The sequence below is a fragment of the Convolutriloba macropyga genome, chromosome 6 (assembly GCF_964194025.1).
Source record: "Convolutriloba macropyga chromosome 6, txConMacr16.3, whole genome shotgun sequence".
Classification (NCBI taxonomy): domain Eukaryota; kingdom Metazoa; phylum Xenacoelomorpha; order Acoela; family Convolutidae; genus Convolutriloba; species Convolutriloba macropyga.
Window position 1 is genome coordinate 51,513,395 of NC_134473.1, and position 22,375 is coordinate 51,535,769.

General features: G+C 31.8%; 1 protein-coding gene across 3 annotated transcripts; it reads right to left on the reverse strand.

Moving 5' to 3' along the window:
* Positions 1-6,328: 6,328 nt before the first annotated feature.
* Positions 6,329-21,582, reverse strand: LOC142341028 (uracil-DNA glycosylase-like). 3 transcript variants are annotated; one of them, XM_075391854.1, is made up of 3 exons: positions 21,108-21,582; positions 18,977-19,094; positions 6,329-6,753 (listed from the first exon to the last, which is right to left on the reverse strand). In XM_075391854.1, the coding sequence occupies exons 1-3, from the start codon at positions 21,443-21,445 to the stop codon at positions 6,694-6,696; spliced, it is 516 nt and encodes a 171-aa protein (XP_075247969.1). In that variant the 5' UTR covers positions 21,446-21,582; the 3' UTR covers positions 6,329-6,693. The 3 variants fall into 3 exon arrangements, with proteins under 3 accessions (XP_075247969.1, XP_075247968.1, XP_075247970.1); XM_075391853.1 differs by having other exon boundaries at positions 6,329-6,781; XM_075391855.1 differs by having other exon boundaries at positions 6,329-6,818; positions 18,894-19,094.
* Between the last annotated feature and the right edge of the window lie 793 nt (positions 21,583-22,375).

Sequence of the window (22,375 nt, forward strand, 5' to 3'; positions counted from 1 at the left end):
ATTTGAAAGTTTCATCTCAAATGATCGTGAGGTGAAAGGTTGAAAGGAAACATGATACCCATGTCGAAATTACTCCCTGATTATCCCAGGAACTGATGTAAGAACAAGGGGTCATTGTCTATGGGGGTAGAACGCTGTAAGATTAGTGGGGGGTAATCGGGGGAAATCGGGGCAGAAATTAGTTTAACTCCCAAGAATTAACCACCAAAAAGATGTTAGGTTAGGTTGGCTGGATATTTTTAGTAGGGTAAAACGATGTAAGATAAAACGAGTAATGGGGAGAAGGGGGGAATTGTTGTACAATTGTCATCCCTATTACACACCTTCTTTTGGATTGTTTTACCCCCACAAACCCCTTATCTTGCATCTTTTTACCCCCCATACCCCCAAATCTTGCATCAATTTACCCCCCCCCCCCAATTGCCAGCCTACTCTTGCATCGTTTTATCCCCATTAACCTACAACTCGTGCATAGTTTAACCCCTATTATCTTCGTTCGCCTGCATCGTTTCACCCACATTACCCCCTACTATTGCATAGGTGTACCCTCATTACCGCTACTCTTGCGTCAAGTTACCCCCCAAATATCACCTCCTACTCCCGCACCATTTTACCCAACAAAATTACGCCTATTATCTCTTCTCTTGCATCGAATTAACAACCCCTATTACCCCCCAAAATGATAATGAGTAAAGGGGGAGTTGGCTGAAAATTCCCCCGATTACATCCTAATCTCACACCATTTTTTGGTAAAAAAAATTGTCACTGGTATTCATATAAAAAATGAAGCAGTAACACATAAGTTTTAATTTGGAAAAGCAATTCATATCATTATCAATCCATATCCCCAAAATTTTAAGTTTGTGATCCTTAAAATTTTTTTGTTTGCAAGCTCAATAAGTTTGATCACATTGATTTCAAGACAAATAAATATAATCAAACAAGAGAAGCCAGAAGAAAGGGAGATCGGTAGAAATATATAAAGAAAAGAAACAAAATTAAAGTTTTTTGGCGTCAAGCAGATCATTCTCTTCTACAAAATGCAACGATTGCTTATCAATTTCAACACAAAATGAATAAAATTTCTCATGTCAACATGCAGGCCTGTTTCTAATAAATGTCTGAGCCAGAACAAAAATAGCTAAGAGAAAACCTTTTACAAGTCGATATTGTAGACATTTTAACTTCTATTGGCTAAGAATCTCAGCGCCACAAAGCCACCGGTGCATATTTTTCTAAGATGTTTTTTCAATAAATTTTTCAAAAACGCATTCTGCAAAAAATTGCTCAATCTCCGGAAAGTTTTATTTCAATCCAAAAAAGACTTTTCCAGATTTTTGACATTGAAAAATTTTTTGAATTACATAAGCACTGAAATGTTCTATGGGCTTCGAAAGCAGCAAATTATCCAAAGAAATTTCTTTTCAAGTTTTGGGATAATCTGAGATGACAGCAAATTCCAGAATCGTCAATTTTTTCAGAAAACTATGTTTCACTCTAAGTGGAGTGACCAAATTGAAATCGAAAACTTCGGGAACTAGAAATTGCAACTACATTCCAATAGAAATCTGGAAAGAAAAAATCAAAATATAAGTGTGAGTAGAATTAAAAAAGCCAAATGATCAAAGAATATAACCCTCTTCCAATAGATGGACAACTTTTAGAACTCATTTTTACTTCATGTATAAAAATCAAACTATTCAAATATTTATAGAATTGTACTTAAAACTGAATATAACATACATCGAATAAACAAAAAAAACTGTTCAACGCCGATTTCGATTTACTAAAATTGTTTTGAACCTTAATTTTTATGAAATCAAAAAGCACAAAAACTTACTCTTGCATACTTTTGCTAATTGTTGCCAATTATTCAGAAAAAAACTGCGAGATGTTTTCGGCCTGCCCCTCTTATTTTGACTTTTTTGAAGGCATCCCAGGCTAGCATTTGTGGTATAAATTTAAAGCCCTCTGCTTCACGAATTTCACTACAAAGAAAATCCAGAAATTTTATTTTTTTTCTGGAGAAAATTCAACATTTTCTACCTTCGACTCAAGGCACCTTAACGAGATTTTTGATCAAATTTTTGCTAAAATTGGGTCAAAATTGAATAATATACGACATCTAGCGTTGCATTCCAGAGTATCCTTGGAAAACAACTGTTTCATTTTTTTTTCAATCTCCCAATATAGTACAGAAATACCAAAAATCCCTGTTTCTTGAGAAAAAAATGTGTGCAAATTTTTAGCCAATTTCTGGCAAACTTTTAATTGAGAATTTTCTAATAAGGGTTAATTGTTGAAAAGTTTTTGAAAAAGCAAAATTTTCAAAGATAAATCACATCAAACTTTAGAAAAAAGAGCAAAATTGTATTTAATGGATAGCATGCGCTTTGTATGCATGCACAAGTGACTGAACAGCAACCAAGGTTGAGTCATTTAGCTTCTTAAACTTCTCTGGACTACACTGAAATTTGAAAAAAAAACAAATCAGATAAATTTGAAAACTTGATCACACTTTACACCACTAATATATTTTTTTTCACTTTTATCTCATTCATTAGAACAAAAAAGAATTTGACTCGTTATGAGCAATCCAAGTACTCAGTAAACTAATATTGAGTTCCACTTTTATATAACTTACACTGTTTTTGGATGGAGTTCTTTTTTCAGAGACCTCTTCATTACTAACGATGATTTTGAAGTCAATTGGATGTCAAAATTGAGCTGGCACATCAAAAATATAAACGGTTGATCACTCTGAAGCAGCACAGTAACATTAACACTTAGACAAAGGTTGGCTAACTTTAGATAAGAGAGAAATCCATTTTTATGCAAAATTTTGCTGACTTACCGCGCGTTGACTTCTGCTGTAACACAAAAATAAAGAGGTTTGAATTGCTCCCTAGCAAAGTGTATTGTCTGGTTTTCGACCCTTTTTTTACGTGCCTTATGGTGCTATGTAATTCAATTTCTTTGAGAATTTGAGATTGTACGCTTGACTTTCAAATATATTTGAATACATATATAAACATCTATATATATATATATATATATATATATATATATATTTATATATATATATGTAAATATTTATTTACATAAGTATATATATATATATATATCCTCGGAGTTTTAAAAATATAAGCATAGCATGATTTCATCACTTGTTCAGATGCCTCGGAGATCTGCCTCTTTAACTTTTCAGGTATATAAATTACCAAATCAATGTTCTCACATTGAAAACACCTCTCACAAGGTGAAAAGAAAAAAGTTTTTTTTTTTAATTTAGGTCGTACATTTATTACACATAAATTTACACATAAATGAAATATTTTACCCATAAATTAGCCTCAAATGCAATTCATTCGCTTTATTTCAATATATTTTTTTCTTTCTAGAGCTATAATAATTTAGTCAGTTTTGTAATATGTGAGACGCCAGATCTTTTGGGTAAAAAATCACATTTAATAATTTTTTTTCAGATCTTCAGATCTTCAAATTTTTTTTTTCATAACCATTTAAATAAGTGACTTTGGCGTGTATGTTGCACGCTAAGCTCAATCTGTGTGTCAACCTGATTTTTGTTTTCTTTAAAACCACAGTTTTCAATTGGTAAATTTAATATTTTTTTCTTAATTGTGTAACCTGTTCTGCTTAATCGTTAGCAGAGGTGGCAGTAGTCTTGATATCAATTAGTTAATCCAAATGGCATTTTCCTCGTTGTTTCTTTGCTTCAATTTTGTTGACTTGTCCAACTATTATTATAAAATTCTCAACTAGAGTTATTCGATGAAATTTTTTACGGCATGTTATTACTAATGACTAGTGACTGTTTGATGATAATTAATTCTTTCATTTTTACCGGAACAATGTCTAGTAGATGATGCATGAACACCTTGAAATAGTTTGAAATAATGTTGACAAAAAAGCCACAAAATCGAAAAAAAAGACGATTTTCATAATTTTTTCAGCTACCGTATTTGGAATTCCGACTCTTTTTTGTTGATAAGTTTAACATTGTTTTTTTTCCGTAAACAAGTTTTGCCTAAATTTTAAAGAACCTTAAGCTTAATTTTAGCAAATTATTTTATCTTTCTTTTTGACTCGGTATGTGCGTACCTTATGGTTCTATATATATATGTATATATGTACATGTGTATATATAAAAATATATATATATATATATATATATATATATATATATTTATATATATATGTAGGTATATATATATATATATATAGATAAATTTATATATAATTATATATATATATATATATATATATATATATATATATATATGTAAATATATATACATACTTATATATAATATATTTATATATATATATATATATATATATATAAATATAATAATTTTCCCATAATTTGAGTTTCTCAAACTATGATGACATAAAGTTGGAATGAGAAGGACTCCATGGAATACGCGTGAAGGAGGTCGGCTGTTAAACAAGTAATTCATGGGTTCTGTTCCAATTATCTGGATAAAAAATGAAAGCATTAATTTTTGTTAAAAATATTGTAACTTCTACAGCCACTTTTAGCAACGTTTTTGACCAAAAATAATATTGCTGAAAAAAGTGCAGATGTCGAAAAATAATTATTCTCGAATCAGATGCCACCAAAATAACTTTAGAAATGCAAAAGAACTTTTAATTTCTCGAAAAATTATAAATAAAAACTGATGAAGATCAATCAGAATCGTGTGTATTGCAAAAAATGTTAAAGGTAGAAGTTACAAGTTTACTTACAAAACGTTTTAGGAAAACATTTTTGTCGTTATTTATCATGAATTAAATTCAACTAAAAATTTCGTCACTTTTTTTTATTGGTCACAATTCTGATTGAGCTTCGTCAGTTTTTATTTATGACGCCTGGAGAAAATAAATTTTTTTTTGCAATTTCAAAGTCAATTTGATAACTTTCTTTTGATCCAAGGTAACCTGTTTTTCAATCTTCTACTTTTCTCAGCAAAAATTTGTTTGCCAAAATGTGTACAATATGGCTGCAAAACCGTCACAAAGTATCTCAAGCCACATTTAAGAAATTTTATGACCATATTGTTCCGGCTGAGAACAGTAGAGGGTTTGAAAAAAAGTTAACCTTATATCAGAAGTCATCAATTTCACTTTAGGGTTGCAAAGAACTTTAATTTCTCAAGGAGTTGAAAACAAAAACTGATAGTGAATAATGAAATAGAATTCAATAAAATTAATAACTTAAAGTTTACGTGTTCTCCTACAAATCAAGATCTTTTTATACTGTATATCATAATTTATGTTTGCCTAAGTAGTTCAAGAGTAAAGGATACTTAGATGATTTGCTTCCTCTGAACGCTCAAAATTTTTTTCCTTGTTGCTTTTGTTTCAAACTTCAGCTTATTTTTTTTAAGTTTTTGTCATAGCAACTGGACAAAGAAGTTGTTTGGCGCTGAAACAAACGTTTCTGGAATGTCATTTTCGAAATACTGACTTGATATGCGTTATGCTTTCAAATTGGAATGTGGGAACATTATGTGTCATACGCAGATCAAGCGTCATTTTAACTATGTATCTCATAACTCAAATTTTCAGCGTGAGAAAATACTCTAGTTTTTTTTCGTGCAGCGGGAACTGCTTCAATCGCACCGATAAAATTGATAATTTCGTCCATAGAATATCGATATGCTCATTCAATATGAGATATCACTCTGACGTTTTTTTTCAAAAATATTTTCAGTTTAAATTCTCAACGATTTTTTTAATTAAAGTTAACGCTAACAAAAAGTTCTGACCATGAGCAATCATTGTCTTGATTCATTTCGCAACTGTTCTTGAGCTCGTGGGTGGTGTCTACTTTGGTATAAAAAATAGCTCATATGCATTTAAATAAAAAATAATTCAGTTGGCTGGGCTTGGTTGATCAGTTTGCGATCATAGATTGATGAGTAGTTTTGTGATGTTTATGAAATGTTCAAAACATGAAATCATTTGAGAACATTCTCTTTTGAGAATGAAATGTTCAAATATGAAATGTTAGCATGTGTGATAGTTAAATGTCTGATCATTCCTGTTCACTGTCAGGTTGTGTCTTGTAATAACTGTTTATTTCATTTGTTCTGATCATCAGCACGGGACTTCATCAGCCTTTCAATCCTGATCATCAGGGTGGAACTTCTCGAAAAAAGACGTTCGACATATTTGTATTCTATTAATGTTTATTCGATTGCAAATTAAAGATACACATAAATTGGTAAATGCTGATTAAATATTTGCAAATTCTGCAGAGCAAAACAGTTTTCTAAACTATTCAGTAACTGTAAATTGCTTTCCGATAATATTTAACTTTCGATAATAATTATTTGTTACAATAAAATTTGTCATTGAAAGATCTGTTGGTGCAATAAGAACATTAAAACGTTTAAAGAGACACTCAGTCTTCGACCTCGACATAATTTGATATAATAATTGTTATAGTTAGCATATTTTTTTTTCATAATTTGCTATATTACATCAAATCTAACTCTGCGCTAGACCGTGTTTTTATAGTGATGTTAAAGACCCCCCGGCTAGAATTATGACGTTAGATAAAGGGCATTAGTTTAATACAGACAGTTATTTTCTTATGCCGACGGGGGATTTGCTGATCAATTGTGAACTGTTTTTGAAGTGTTCGTCGTCAAAATTTACACCAGTTTACTGGACGAACTCCATTTTGAGAGAGGAACTCATTCGCCAGTTTGAAGTGACCACTGCCTAGAAAGCCCTTTTCCGCTGCTCCATGCTGAGGCGACGGATGAGAAGTCGTTAGAACTTTGTGTCTGTTTTGTGCACGATTACGTTAACAATCACCATATATACGTTACAATGCTCTGAATTATCTCAGTTCGATGACATTAAGCTAAACATTCGTTCTGGTAGTCTTTTCAGAACGGCAAAAAATATTGGGTATAATTTGGGGTGTTTCTAACATACAGGATCCAGACAACAAAGCGAACTAACGAAGGGCTGCAAATGGCAATAAAAGTAACGAAAATTAATCTAAGAAAATTGCCCTACAGCTATTCTTTTTCACACTAAATAAAGTTCAGTTACATCATTGTAAAGCTCCTGTAATAAACTTTTCAGCATTATTTGTTAATCTATACCAATGGTGCGTTTTGTTGAACCTCTTCTGGGATCAATGGAAAGTGAAAAATCGATTAGTTATGTTTTCTTAAAAAAAAGCTGTTTTGGACCACTTTTAATGCACCGGTATCACTCGAAATCGGTTTGTGAGCAGTTTATACATAAACAAAGGCGTGTGAAAAAAATACCAATTTTTGCAAAATTGTTGTGTTACTGCTTTTTTGAATTTTTTTGAGCACTCACTGAAAGTATTTTTGGTGTTTGATGTAGTGTAGGTCGACAAATATTAGCTCAAATTGCTTCATCTAAGGATCATTATAAAGCTCTTGTAATAAACTTCAACATTTCGTTTGATAATTTTACTAAAAATATACAATTATGTACTGCAGAAAGTTTTTAATAAAGTTAAGGTAAGTTAAGGTAATTTTACCTTAACACAGTTCGGGTAATTTTTTACCTTAACTCAAGTTAAGGTAAAGTTAAGGTAATTGTTACCTTAAGTTTACCTTAACAAAGGTTTACCTTAACCGCGTTAAGGTAAATTTACCTGAACTTTTTTTAGTGTGTTCGTTGTTCTTCTTCATCTTCTACTTCTTTTTCTTCTTTTACTTCATTCTGGGGAAAGCATTTATTTGTTCAAAATTACTTATGATACAGCTTGTGGACCTTTGATGCTGTTGTTGGCGCTAAGAGTACCAGATTTAAACATTAAGCATCCTCGAATGATACTAGATATTTTAGCGTAAAATATATGGGCGCAAAATGCGTTTTAGCTCGTTTTGTACACATTTTCCCTGAAGTACTGTCCAGCTCTTCGCTAATATAAATCAACATGTTTGTCTGCCCGGATCTAACTGTTGACCTGCATTGCTGGTCACGTCAAGAATTTTGAAGTTTAAATTTTCAGTACTGTATTTCAAGACTTGTCCTGTTATGTTGTGCGCAAGATTTTTCGACTTTCGACTTTTTTAAATGGGAAAGTCAAGCCAAACTGAAATTGTAGTTTCAATCAAGTAGCAGGAGTAGATAAAATGACAAAGTAATTAATATTAACGCGTATTCTTTGGCAGTGTTTTAAAAGAAAAAAAATGAAAAACTGGTTCTTTGGAGTTTTAACGTGTTTTTTTCCTTTGTTGTCTTGCCTTTAAGTGTCCTCAATGATCGACCTCATTGAAATTTTAGTTGGTACAATTGATTCCAGCCAAATAGCAAAAAAATAGCTTCTGGGATTTTGGTTTTCACAATGTTTTATCGGAAAATTTTATATTGAACTTTTTTGAGTTTTGCTTACTTTTAAAAAAAATATTTTGCGGTCTTATCACTGAGCGTCAAAATAATGGAGGCCAAATAAACTCCCAAGAAGTATCCGGCAATCATTTGCAAAGATTTCAGTTGTTACCTAAACAGTTTTTTATCTCTTCTAAAGTACATTTCAACGATTTGTTTTCAATAAATTTTTCACTTCTTGTTGACCTTTTCCAATACTTGAACTTTAATCCATTTCAAATAATATCAGATCTCTTTTAATGTTGTGTGTTTTTTTTGTTTAATCTGGTGTTTACTGGTGTTAATTTAGCGCAAAAAAAGATTCATTAACCCTCTTATGCAACAGATTTCAGCTTTTTAATTGGTGCTAGAATGCAGCGTATTTCATTTGCCCTGACGGAAACGACAAATTTTTTTGACTTCAATTACTTCTTTTCACTTTGATTATTGTTTTTCTCTTAAGTTGTTATTATCATCGCTTTTTCGTTTAATGGAACTAGAACTCAATGTTGCCTGGTCTCTAGTATCAAAGAGTACGTATTTTAATAATTTTGATTTCACAAATCTTAAATTTGTTGATATTTATTCTTTTTGTTGTTTTGTGTAACATTGGTTTTCAGCGGAGCGAAGGCATTTTCTTTGATTGTGATGACAATTGCTTTGTTTTGGACGAAAGCAACCTTCTCAATTTTTTAATAATTTCTTTTTCTTTCAATTTCATTTGCGTCTGTGGGGTCAAATATTTTGACAAGGCGGCTCGGTAATGTGCATTCGCACATTAAGTTCCGACCCCGCTCATCTAATAATTGTCTACCAAATGAGGAAGAGATAAAAAAAATAACATATCAACATATCGTTCAACAAACTACTAAAAGAATAAAACAATCTACTCTAGAGGGCCTATGAGACCTGTGGCTACAATAATATGAATACGAGAGAAGTCGGCAATAAAAATCAAATAGTTACAAATATTAATTACGACCATAACTCCTTGTCCGTTTTTTGAAAACCACTAATAACCAAATCAAAATGGCATCAGATAAAATCTATACTAAGAGGGTTAACTGGTACTTTTTTGGAACAAAATATGGGACTTTTCTTCAATGTGACTTGGCAGCAAGTCGACTAGAAATTTGAAAAAGGGGCGAAGTTTATTTAAACATTGCTTTTTTTTTTTAAAAAAAAACAATTAAAATCGAACTGATCAGAAACATTACGTATCAAATGAAATTATTGAGAGAGTCTTTCAAGCCTCAATAGAGAGCAACTGAGGCCTTTAATCATCCAGGATATGTCATACGACTACAAAAAGAAAAACAAATACAGGCAAAAACGAAAAATTTGCACGAAAAACTATGCACGAAAACGATGTCCCCACAATCAATTTAATATTAAGCTGATCACTAAAAACAATAAAAATCTTCGTCTGCATTTATTGCAGGTGAAAATAATTGTAAATCAACAGACGCCCATTATTGTGATACTGTGAAAAGAAAACAAAACCCTACAAAAATGGGGCAAATAAACAAAAATCACGAAAATTGATTTCATGAAAACTGGTTGTTCCAAGAAGAAAGACCATTTGAGGAAAAAAACCTTTATGAAGAGCACACTGTATTTCAATTGATAAATGAATTGAAATGTATATAGAGATGCTTAGCCACAATTTAACAGAAATAAAATTGTTTAACAAATCTCAAAAATCTATCACTTTTTTTTATTAAAAACAAATATTTTCAAAATTCATAGTCAACAAAAGCTTTCGACTAAAAGAGTAGGCAATTTGTCTTGCAACTATTTGGAAAAAAATCGCGACTGTTATTAAAGAGACTTAATAAAAAGACTATAAAAAACATTAAATACAAGCTGAACTAATAAGTTTCACAAACAACTTTACGAAAGCACAGTTTTGGCGCAATTAAATTTATAAGATATTAACCGCGAGAATATAACATCTTCATTTGCGTCTTCTTGGGTCATCATAACGTCTTTTTGTAAAACATTTTCACAAAATGACAACAAAAAGAACCACAAAACTGAAAAATAACTAAACTTCACAAAATTCCGCTGAAACAAATTGTCTAAGCCCTGAAGACATCATTTAAAACGTTTAAACAACAGGAAAATATTGTTTGATTCAACAAAACAATAAAAAGTGCTCTAAACAGTGAGGCTTATTTCGGAAAATGATACAATATAGTAAAATACGAAGAATAAAACGCAAACCAGGACAAAAAGTGATAAGTTGAAGAATACTATTACACTTTTCTTAGAAGTTTAATTCGAAAGTCAAAATAACCATTAGCTATCTACCGATATCAAACATTATGTTCATTTGTTTATCTATAGTTGGCCACTGAGACCTTTAATTAGACAAAATTTGGTATATGACAACAAAAATTAACAACAAATAAAGGGGAAAAAAACTCTACCAATTTCTGCAAGAGAACGGTGTGGCAGCCCTTCAAACCATATGTTATGAAAACAAAAATATGTTCAGTTTCAAATATTGTGAAATTTTTTTCAATGAGATTGTTAAATAATGGGACAATTTTCAAAAGAAACAAAAACAATAGCAAAAATGGGCAATTATGCACAAAAGTCCGAAAATTTTTAATGAAAACTCGTAGTACCAAAACCAAGAAAACCTTCTGCTCAAAGAATCGGCCACAAAATTAGTTTTTATTAAATAGGGAGGAAAGGGTGACTGTGCTTCCTGAGAATAAGGAAAATGTTGACTAAAATAATACAAAAAATTGATAAGTTCAAAAAATCACAGAAGTTTCCTTAAAACAAATAGTTTCAATAACATAAGAGACATTAGGTAACAACCGAAGGAACAGAAAAGGTTCACCTACACTTTTTGAGGAAGAAATTTAGATCATTGAGTGGTTAAACTCAAAAATCAAACTGAAAAAAGAATATCAATTGAAGGCAAAAGACAAGAATACAGTTAAATTTTATTAAAACTCTTCCTCGAAGCCAAAAAAACCTTTTGGTTCTCTGAAAACCAACTGTATCTACATCCAGCCTCAAATTTACACAAATTTTAGCTGCCATTAACGGACCCGTGAAAGAAAAAGTTTCGTCAATAATTAACATTAATAAAAAAATAAAAGCAAAAAATTTTGAAAAAAGGCAGCATCAAAATAAAAACGAAAAAATCTCTGATTCTAAGAATCCATGATATTATCGAACCTCTCCCTGATTTTGTTGCGCGCCCAGTAAACCGACCAAATGTTCCAAGTTTTTGCGATTTAGACCAATTGTTGAGTGGAGTTCTTCAAATATTGAAGAAAACAACGATGAATTTTGAATAATCATTGAGTTAAATCTGCAAAAAACGGCAATGTTTTAAATCCAGAAGACTGTCATACGTAGCCCAATTGCAACTAGCGCTCTTTTTGAGATCAGGGAGTCTGTGCTAAGGTTTCTAGGTCACTAGGTCTTGCAAACTTTAACAAAGTGGACCGAAAAAGCATATTTTGTGCCATTTTGTTGAAAAAGTTTGAATTTTGAAAATATTATCAAAATTTTAGCCAAAAAACTTCAATAAAACAATTCAGCAACGCTCTTCTATCTCAAACGGTAACAACAACAATCTGCTGTTAAAAATTTTAACTTATTTTGATTTTTTTAAGCAGAATTTTGCCAAATTTTAGCAAAAATTACTGAAAATGTGAACAAAAACAGTCGAATGTTCACAAAACTTTAAACCTCGATAACTCCCTGTAAGAAACGAAAATCAAAAAAATCTTTTTAATTCCATATTCTACGCTCGTCGGACTTTTTAATGATACCACTCACAATTCTCTCCGATGAATATATCGATCGGCCAAAATTGACTGAACAAAAAAAACCCCAGTTGAGTATATAGTTCCTCCCTCCCCACTAAAGTGGGGGTCGGAACAATTACTATCAAAAGCTGTTTTTAATCCGAAATTGATAGTCATTTCTTTAGATTATGTTTTGTTTTGATTGTATTTCATCAACTGATCCAAATAATTTGGATTCTATTGGGTCGTTGTCTTCTTTGTAAGAACTGTTGACTTCCTTTTTAATTTTAGACGTGAATTAATAAAGCAGTTCAGGGTTTGAAGTTTTATTCACCGCTTCTTTAAGGTAATTTGTCTGCTAAATTTTGGTCTCTTCTACAATCTGTGCTCCTAATCTCATATTGATTTTTTAAGTTTTCTACGAATTAATTATGCTTTCTTCAAACTTTGTTTCATTGACGATTGGTGCCATTGGCTACTTTTGAAGGCCGAAAGAAAACGATTTTAATAATTGCAGTTCAATTTTAACAATTTTAATAATTTATGTTCTAACATATAAATTTGAAAATGCGTTTTCTGAAGTCAGCTTTGGTAAAAAATAGAGCACTTTCCAGTTATCTTTTTTAAATCTTAAATCTGAAAAGTTTGGCGACAATTTATTTTCGATTAGAAAAAGCTTAAGCGGAGTTGAAGACCAAGGTTTCAGTTTTGCCACCCAAGCTAAACCTAAGAACCATTGTTCTTTTTTTGTTCGTTATAAATTTTACCAATATTAAGTGCTATAGTTTTCACTTATTGTTCCGACCCCCTTGAGGGGGGAGGAACTATATACTCAAATGGGTTTTTTTTGTTCCGTGAATTTTCGCCGCTCGATATATTCATCGTAGAGAGTTGAGACTGGTATCATTAGAAAGCTCGTCCATCGTAGAATATGAAATTAAAAAGATTTTTTTTAATTTTCGTTTTCTACAGGGAGTTATCGAGGTTTAAACTTCTGAGAAAAGAAGAGTGAATTCACGTTGTTTTTATTCACATTTTCCGGAATTTTTGCCTAAATTTTCGTCAATTTTGCTAAAATTTGTTATAATTTTTAAAAATAATGTCGTTGAACAAGCATTGTTGAATGTTTTGATTTAATTTTTTTGGTCAAAAAATCTGGATAAACATTTCAAAATTTAGCCTTTTTCATAAAAAAAAGCACGAAATAAGCTACTTTAGCCCACTTTGATTAAATTTGCCGACAGTACACCCAAAAACAACACTCATACAATCTTTGTAGACTCAGAGGGGGCTATTTCTACTTCAGAGTCCGCTGAGAGTGCACTGTAGTTAAAACTTTGCCGTTTTTTGCTAACTTTACTCGTTGATTATCAAAAATGCCGACAGTACACCCACAATCAACACTCATACAATCTTTGTAGACTCAGAGGGGGCTATTTCTACTTCAGAGTCCGCTGAGAGTGCACTGTAGTTTAAACTTTGCTGTTTTTTGCTAACTTTACTCGTTGATTATCAAAAATGCAAAATTTATTTTGAGTTTTCAACTAACAAATTATCTATATCTACAACATTCGAAAAATCAATTGTTCCTAGCAGACAATAAGTATTAGCAGGGCTAGTTTTGGGCCATTCTTGGACTGTTACAATCCAAAAAAATCGGGTTGTAATTAGTCGGTCTTTTTTTTAAAAAAAAATAAGACTTCTTTTTAAAAATAAAGAACAGAACATATCAAATCAAAGCTCAGGAGTGATAGGTCCAACCAATTTGCTTGCTATACAGCTCCAAGCTAATGCATTTAGTTTTTTAATTGAAAGTTTATGGTCGTTTCTTTTTTTAAAAATGATTGACTTTTCAAGAAATAATGGCTTAATTAAATTTTCCTCTAATTTTTTCTTAATTTGTTCAACTTCCAGCTTAGTCTCAGCAAAGAAAGACTGCTTCTTCTTTCTACTGATTAAACATTTATTCTCGGTTGCAGTTTCAAGCCTGAAGTTATTGTTTTCTGGCTCTGATACTACAAGATTTCAGATTTTTGTTTATTTGATATTTGCCAGTTTTTCACGTTTTCTAATTTTGTCACATTATCACATTATTTACAGTTCTCATGTCACCTTATTAGCGTTCAGAATAAGGCGCAATTGAACATATTAAAATCCTGAAAGATATTCATCATCGTTTTAACGGCCTCGACGCCTCTTTCTTGAAGAAATCAATTGAATTTTTTAATTTTGTCTCTAACTGTCATTTATACTTTGTCGTTTCGGTCGTATGAAATTTCCTGTATAGTGATAGCTTTCATTGATTTTTTATGGAAGAATAGAAGAATCGATATTCTGATATTAGTAGATAGCTGATGGCTTTCATGACTTTGAAAACAATCGTTTTCCAAAAAAAACTTTTTAACTTCGCAATTTTGTTCTTTTTATGTTTCTTTTGTTACCTAACCTCGTTAGTTAATTACAGGTCAAATATGACATTATGGGTGTCAAGGGAATAAAAGGGATTGGTGTCCCAAATCTTTTTTTAAAGAATTTGTTATGACCTTACTGGCTTCGACACCGGTTTCTCACACAAAAAAAGTAAATTATTTTGATTTTTGTCATATTTGACGTTCTTTTTGCAGATGCAAGAAATATTCTGGATAATTACAGGTCTCGAGGGCTTCTTTTTCATCAATAAACGACCCTATTTAAATAGCTCTTTTTTGTAATTAATGCCTTTCATGACATTGAATGTAATTTTGTTTCGAAAAAAAAATTAAAAGTATTACATACTTTAGCACTTCGCTTTTTTGTCTACTTGTTACCTAGTCTTACTAATGAATGGCCACGTACTACATTATAGCTGTTTGAAGAAGGCGCAATCAAATATATTTTGAGTGCCAAAATTTTGCTTGACTGTTTTGACAGCGTTTTCTGGCAAGTTTCAATTGAAATTTTGTTTATTCTTTGTTGTTCTTTTTAGCCGCTTTAAAAAATGAATAAGGACAGGTCCTAATGCCCTTCTATAGAAGCAGCAGTGGTAATCGTAAATTTGTGGTAATATTAATTGATTTCTAATGGTATTTATTACTTTGAAGTTAACTGTTTCAAAAAATAAGTTAATTTTTTTACTTTACTGTTTTTGTTCTTTTTTGTATAATTGTTACCAAACCTTTTTATGGACTGGTCGCATGTGTTTTCTGGTGATTTATAAGTTATTTTTGTCTAGTTTTAGGTTTATCTGACGGTATGTTGACTTTGTTATTAAATTTAGTTTTTAAGAGGGACATAAATTTTTTGATGTAATTAATGTTTGTTGTTGTTGTTGTTTGATTTTGCTGTTCGTCTTGACTCGCTTTCTTAATATTGACAAATTGCAGCAATCTAATCCATCAATTTTTACTCCACTGAGTTATTTGCTTTGGAGGCTATCTTATCGTTCATACAGAATTTTTTGAAAAAGGCGGACTTTTTTGGGATTCGCAAAAAATAATTTTTGGGTTTTTCTATCTGTTCCTCATTTGGTAGACAATTATGCCAAAATTGTGGATGGAAAGGGTCGGAACCTTATGTGCCATCGCACATTACCGAGCCGCCTTGTTTGATTTAGTTTCATATAATGTGATCGATTTCGCTAATTTTGTTGTTTTTTGTCGTTACTTTTCTTGTACTAAAAACACGTCAGAAAGGTTTTTCTACGAGAAAAAAAATTATCTTGATGTTCTTTTGTTAAATTCGGTTTTTGTTTTCTTATCATTTTGTAATCTCATGAAATTATAGAGGACTTTTGGGGTCTTGTCTTTATTGGTGGTCGTTTTTGTTGTTTCCTTGCCTAATCTGATTAGCGACAATTCCTAATTAATCTCAATTACAACGTAGTTCAAAAGTTCTCTATCGAATATCTATAGTGAAATTCTTTTCGTGTTTAAGACTTTGTCTATGTTGTCTCGTAAAATGTGAAATCTATTCTGAGTTTTACCATTCAATGTAGTTCATTTTTGCTTGTCACAATGATGGAACAGCAGGTTTTATGGCTTCTGAATTGAATTGTAATGAAGTCTCTGCAACGGTTTTAAGCCATATCTAATGTTTTGATATAGTTTGCACTGTTTTTAATATTTTAATTTTAAAATGTTACAATTTCTTACTTTTATTTTTTCTTGTTATTCAATCACATTATTCACATTTTTTTGGATTCTTATTAGCCTGAGAAAAATTTTTCATCAAAATTGGCATAAAATAGCAATAATTTAAACGCTCCTGAAATCATCGAAAACTGATTTATCTTTAAATTTCTTCCAGAAAAAGGCGAAAGTTAATATACCGTTTATAATGTTTTCTATTCTCTATCTCTGCGTATTTTGGTATATGCTCTGTGGACCACCAGATACAGTAGGAACACGTGGGTGTGTACAAATCGAAGTAACTATTACAGACAAGTCATATATTTTTGTAAAAAATGTACCCTCAAACTCCCCGAGCTGAGGAATAAGGCCATAACTACGTTAGATAAGCAGTAACTAGCGTTGACAAGTTAGAAGATTCAACATATTTCTCTTATAAAATTTTGAATTGAATGGTTTGAATTTACGTCTCTAAATTCTACACATTCAACGCAAAATTTTGTAAGAAAAATGCGATGAGTTTTCTAAATTTTCAACGCTAGTTAGCAGTTATATTACAAAATTTTGCATATTTAAGCGTAGATCTTTCAGAAATTTGTGTTTTTAGGAGTAGGTTTTAAACAATTTCACGATTTTAAACTTAGTTGTTACGAATTTAGCGCTGATCATACAAAAGGTTACCGCTCTGCCTAAGAACCTTGAACCACTGGCATACTTCACACTTCAGGTTTTTCGCTTTTTCTACCACTATCCCTCAGTACCATATATTTGTCGAGTTTCATTAAATTAAAATGTGAGTTTAAAGCTTGAATTTCCAATGCACTTCATATGAATTTGTCAAAAATTCAGTTTTGAAAATCTAAAATTGGTAAGCTTACCTTAACTCTAACCCCCACGTACTAACTACCCCTACTAAAAATTCACAAACCCCAACCCTCATACACTCTTACAAAACACAAAAACACTCACGCCCCTAACTAGCCCCAAAAATTCAAATAAAAATTGCATTACTAACGCTAAATTCAACGCAAAGTTATGTACGACGAACGCTAATTTTAACACGAAATTATGTGAGATCTACGCTTGGAAACGCAAAAGTTTGCATAATCACCACTATACTTAACGCAAAAAAGGGTAAGATCTGTGCTTATAAAAGGCAACACTTTCTTTTCAACGCCTAAAGCGTAGATCTTGCATAAATTCGACGCATTCACGTCCAACCCTATATAATTTTCCTTTTTCTTAGCGTTGACACCACGGCCCGTGTAGATATCACTAAATTTGCATCGAAAAATGGCCTCCTTTTCCTCTTTGGGCTCTCAAATTTTCAACAATTTTGAATAACGTTACCAAATACTTTTGCTCAGAAGCTGTGATATCGAAATTGATGCGTTCTTATACTAGGACTCGAAGAAGCTTTATGACTTTTTTTGTTTTTTTTGTTTATAAGTGAGCGAGCAAAAAAGCGTAAGATCACGTATGTTTGTAAAAGTTCTTCTAGTGGACAAATTTGAAGAGCGGAGAAAAGAGAGAGTAGTTCTTTTGTTCATGCCTTCTTTTCAAACAGAAATGTACGTGTAAAAAATTTTCGCTAAGCGAGCAAATTTTTTGTTCACGTGCGGTTTTTCAAGCGTTTTGTTGTTTCTGAAAGGTCAGTGTTATCTAAGAAGTTACTTCAGACAGAGGTTGTAGGTTTAAGGTTGCTTTGATAGCGTTTCGAAGGTTTTGGTTATTAAAGTGAGTTTTACGCTAATTTTAAGGTTTTTGAATTAATTTTCCGATTTGAAGGATATTTTTAGCGATTTCGGACCTATTATTGTATTATATTAATTTAATTGCCACTCAATGTAAGATTATTGCTCGTGGGTAGTTTCTATTACAATTTAAAGGTTCTTTGGTACCAAGCAGTTTATTTCTTTGATTTTTGAAAAAAATGGAAATTTTATTGTTTTTTTTCTAAATTGCCTTGTTTTTTGCTTTATTTAAAAAATAAGAGATGCCTTTTTCAGCTTAATTTGTGTGAGCAATTGAATTGTCTCGATTAGTTGAAATTTTGTTTTCCATTTGTTTTTGTACCTTAGAATTTGAAAAATTGATTAATTTTTTTTATTTAATTAATTTTTTTTGTTAAATTTCGTTTTTTTTATTCAAATAAGAGATTTTTTTTTCTCTGATGCTCACTGCGATCTGAAACTAGAAACTTGACAGGCTAACTTTTTGGCAAAAGTATCTCCGAGTCTTTTCCGGAATTCTTCTTATGTTTTTTTTTGTTTAACATTGGGGTACTGCCGTAGCCTGATTCGGTCTTCGTTCGCCTTCGGCCATTTGACGTATTTTAGGTCCTGAGATAAAGAAACCGCATTGATTGTTTTGTGGGCCTCGTTAATTCATGTACAATTCAAGCTAATATTTTCAAGTTTTGCTAAAATTTCCCCGTTATTTTTCAAAGAATAGCCGATCCAAGAAAAGGTTCGAAAAACAAATTTTGTGATAAGGTTTGTGGTGTTTTCCTATGTTCAGAAATTCAATCCAATTTTATTGGTTTCTATATCTCTATGACCTGTAACTTTGAAATCTTATTTCTGCAATCCGCCCTGTAATTTGATTGTTAACAACATTCCTTCCATTTTTGATCAATTTTTCTTTCTTCTTCGCATACCCACCTCACAACATGAACACAACGGGATCACGTTTCTCATCTACCGCTTTGATAACTTCATCCGTGAATTCTTCCCACCCTCTGTCTTTGTGTGAATTAGGTTCTTTTTTCCTGACGGTGAGCACTGCATTCAGCAGTAGTACACCTTGTTGAGCCCAGGCACTTCAAAATGATGATATAGTTGTTTCCTCTTAATCAATTCGTCAGTTTTCCCGTTGGAACAGTTTTAATAACTGATGCCCATGCCTTATTAGGGATAATAGTCTTTCAGTCTCTGCCTTGTTTATCAAATGGTCGCAAAGAAACGCACCCCCCCCCCCCCCCAACACACACACACACACACGCACACACACATACATACATACATACACACAAACACACACACAAAATGCAAGACTGGGATTTATTTTTCCAGTTTACCTTCAAAATTTTCAATTTTTTTCCAGAGTTTCAGATGAAGATAATTTGATATAAAGATAAACTTACACAGTCTATTTTCAGAAAAAAATATGATCTTTGTTGTTAAACTGCACTAGCTGATGTAGTGATGAAGGATTGATACACATATACAGTACTGGATCAACTATTACTTTTTAGGTTTAATGATTCAGTACTGATATGCCATGTTTTTTAGGCTCCGGATAAGATGTCTGATTAGTTATATCAGCCGTCTGAATTTTTGAAAAATACACACGGGCAGCACAATTTTACCACCACATTGCACTTAAAATAGATTTAATAAAAAAGGAGTTTCATTTAGTTCCTTTAATAGATCAAACATAATTTTGTTGCACCCAACGTGTTCTCAGTTACTCAGACAATTGGCGGTGTTTGCTGGGATTTCAGAAAGTTTAGAAAAACTAGTAGTATTTTGTAATGTTTCTCCCGACTCGTTGGGTGAAGGCTGGTTGGGTGAAGGATTTGGACATAGAAGGTAGACCCATCAGTTCAAAAGTTCAAAAATTTTATCAACTAAGCATTTTCATATATTTTCTTACTACATGTGCGTTTTGTTCAGCTCACTATCAGCAATCTGTTACTGCCGTTTGTGAGAAGAAAATTAAAAAAAAAGCTAATTAATAAAACTAAAAAAACTTTTTGATGAAATTTTGATTAATTTAAAAAAGACAGAAAAATGGGTATCCGGTTCATCGATATGGTAACAAAAATGCTGGTAGCTTGGTATTTATCAAAATATTTAATTTAGAGCCCTTTTAATGCTAAATTGTCTCCAAATACAGGAAATTTTTCTTCAGACAAAATTTCCAGCAGTCGAACTTTTTGTTTATCCTGCTTTATAGAAAGAAATAAAAAAGATAACCGAATACGCCCCGGGTCGCCACTTCTTATTTAGTCATACAAGGTTCATATGTGACGTCTTACAAATCATAGAGTATTTCCTAGTGCAATTCTCGTATGATTACTAAGAAATCCTACATTATCCTTGTATGATTACCATGAAGTAGAGGAACCTAGTATGATTACCAAGAATCAGACAACTATTTTTCATAAATATTTTTTACCATTTAAATTTTTTTGAAAAATTTTGTTCGGTAAGGCACCACCGCGGTATGATCATTTTGTGCTCCGCCAAAAGACGGTAACGTACAATATCATTTGCAATGTTCGACACTAAAAAGATTAATTCTAAATAGATAACTGAAGTTTTGATATTCTCCGAAGCCAGTTAATGCCTTTAAATTTTCATTTAAACGAAATGTTTTTTTTTGCATAAAACTCCAAATTCGTTTTTTGAATATGTCCAAATTGCAAAATTATTCTTTTAACGAACTAAAAGAATCAAATGTGAATTGCAAATGCGATTTAATAATTTACTATGTCCTATGATTACATTATACAAGAATTTGTGGCGCCAGTCAAAAATGTTTATGTGTCATATGTGACCTTATAATATTTCTAAGAAATTTACTCAGCTTCAATAGAAAATGAGAATTATACAGATTTAGGCTTTGAAATTTTTTTGTATCATCCCTGTATGATTTCTAGAAATCAAATATGATCCTTGTATGACTACCAAGAGTTCATACAAATCATATATGACCTAGTATGATTACTAAGAATCATATTTGACCTAGTATGATCTAAGATTTTTGTATGATGCGCAGGCGGGGTTGAACCGGCTTGAACAGTTTGCTTGTTATAAGAGGAAATAACCTGAGGTCTCCATGTTCAGGATTCTTAAACTCATTTCCATACTCGTTTTCCAACTCCTTGTATATATTTTTCAAACTTGCCGGAACTTTCTTTTCACGCTTCGGAACGCTGAAACTCAATCCGTGTGCTTCTCCTTCGTTGGGATAAGGATCCTGACCAATTATCACAACTTTGACTGAATCCAGTGGACAGAGATGAGACCACGTGAATATCTGGTCATCCGGAGGATAAACTGTCTTTTCAGAAGACCGCTCGCGTTTCACAAAATTCTCAATTTTTGTGAAATCGTAGTTCAACTTTTGTCTCCACGATGGATGAATTAATGAAGAAAAACTCATTTTGATGACAGCAAAAATAAAGTTTTCAATGAAAATCGTGCTAAAAAATAACGTTGATCAAAAAAGGTAGAAAAATAAAAAAAAGTTCACATGCGCTTTAGTTAAGAAAAACCTTTTCTGAGAAACATAGACGTTTGTTTAATAAACTATAATTAGAAAACTGATCTAGTCTGTTATTAAAACCACGTGTTTTTGTTTTATTCGAAAAAGCATGTTGCACTGTTTTTGATACGGCACCAGCAAATACTGCTATTTAATCACCAACTATTAGTCATACATTTAGAGCAAATATATGTAAATCATGGAACAAAAAAAGCTCCCCGATCTAGCTTATGGTGTAAATTAAATAATGAATATTTTAAGATAAGGTTTTTGAATATAAGATGAAATTTGATGAAAATCGCTTTTTGTCTTGCTTTTAACTTGAATGAAACTGTTTCTTGCTTTTGTGGATGAACGATTTAATTGCCCTTCTTTCATGACAGTCAGTTGTACCCCGGGTCGAGGTTTCTGATGGAAGTGACCTCCTGTCAGACTCAAGTCGAACGCACACGGGGCGTTTCCATACCAAAATTAAATATTTCGTTTAATTTTTTAAAAACAAAATAATAAAAAAGACATTTCAATGACAATAACGTTGCGACAAAACCCCCAGAAACAACTATTGAATAAATGGAAAAATGTGGAAGATTTTACTTAAATGCTATTTTAGGGATAAGATGTAGATAAATTAAGAGCAATCGACTGACTGAGGTAGTTTTTCGCTAATATGTAGAAAACATTCAATTTAACTTAAACAAAAAACCGACAACTTTATGCAGTATGATTCTTAAGGGGCAATACAGCTGACAAATTTCGATGCATCGGTATAATTTGATTAACAACTGAACTTTAAGAAATAGATCGCATAATGCTGTTTAAAAGAATTTG

Coding starts and splice junctions, on each gene's coding strand:
- LOC142341028 (XM_075391853.1), bottom strand. CDS start 21,445: ATGAGTTTTTCTTCATTAATTCATCCATCGTGGAGACAAAAGTTGAAC. Junction 19,095..21,107: donor CCTGAACATGGAGACCTCAG/GTTATTTCCTCT, acceptor ATCATTTTGAAG/TGCCTGGGCTCAACAAGGTG. Junction 6,782..18,976: donor CGGATGAAGTTATCAAAGCG/GTAGATGAGAAA, acceptor CCGTCGCCTCAG/CATGGAGCAGCGGAAAAGGG.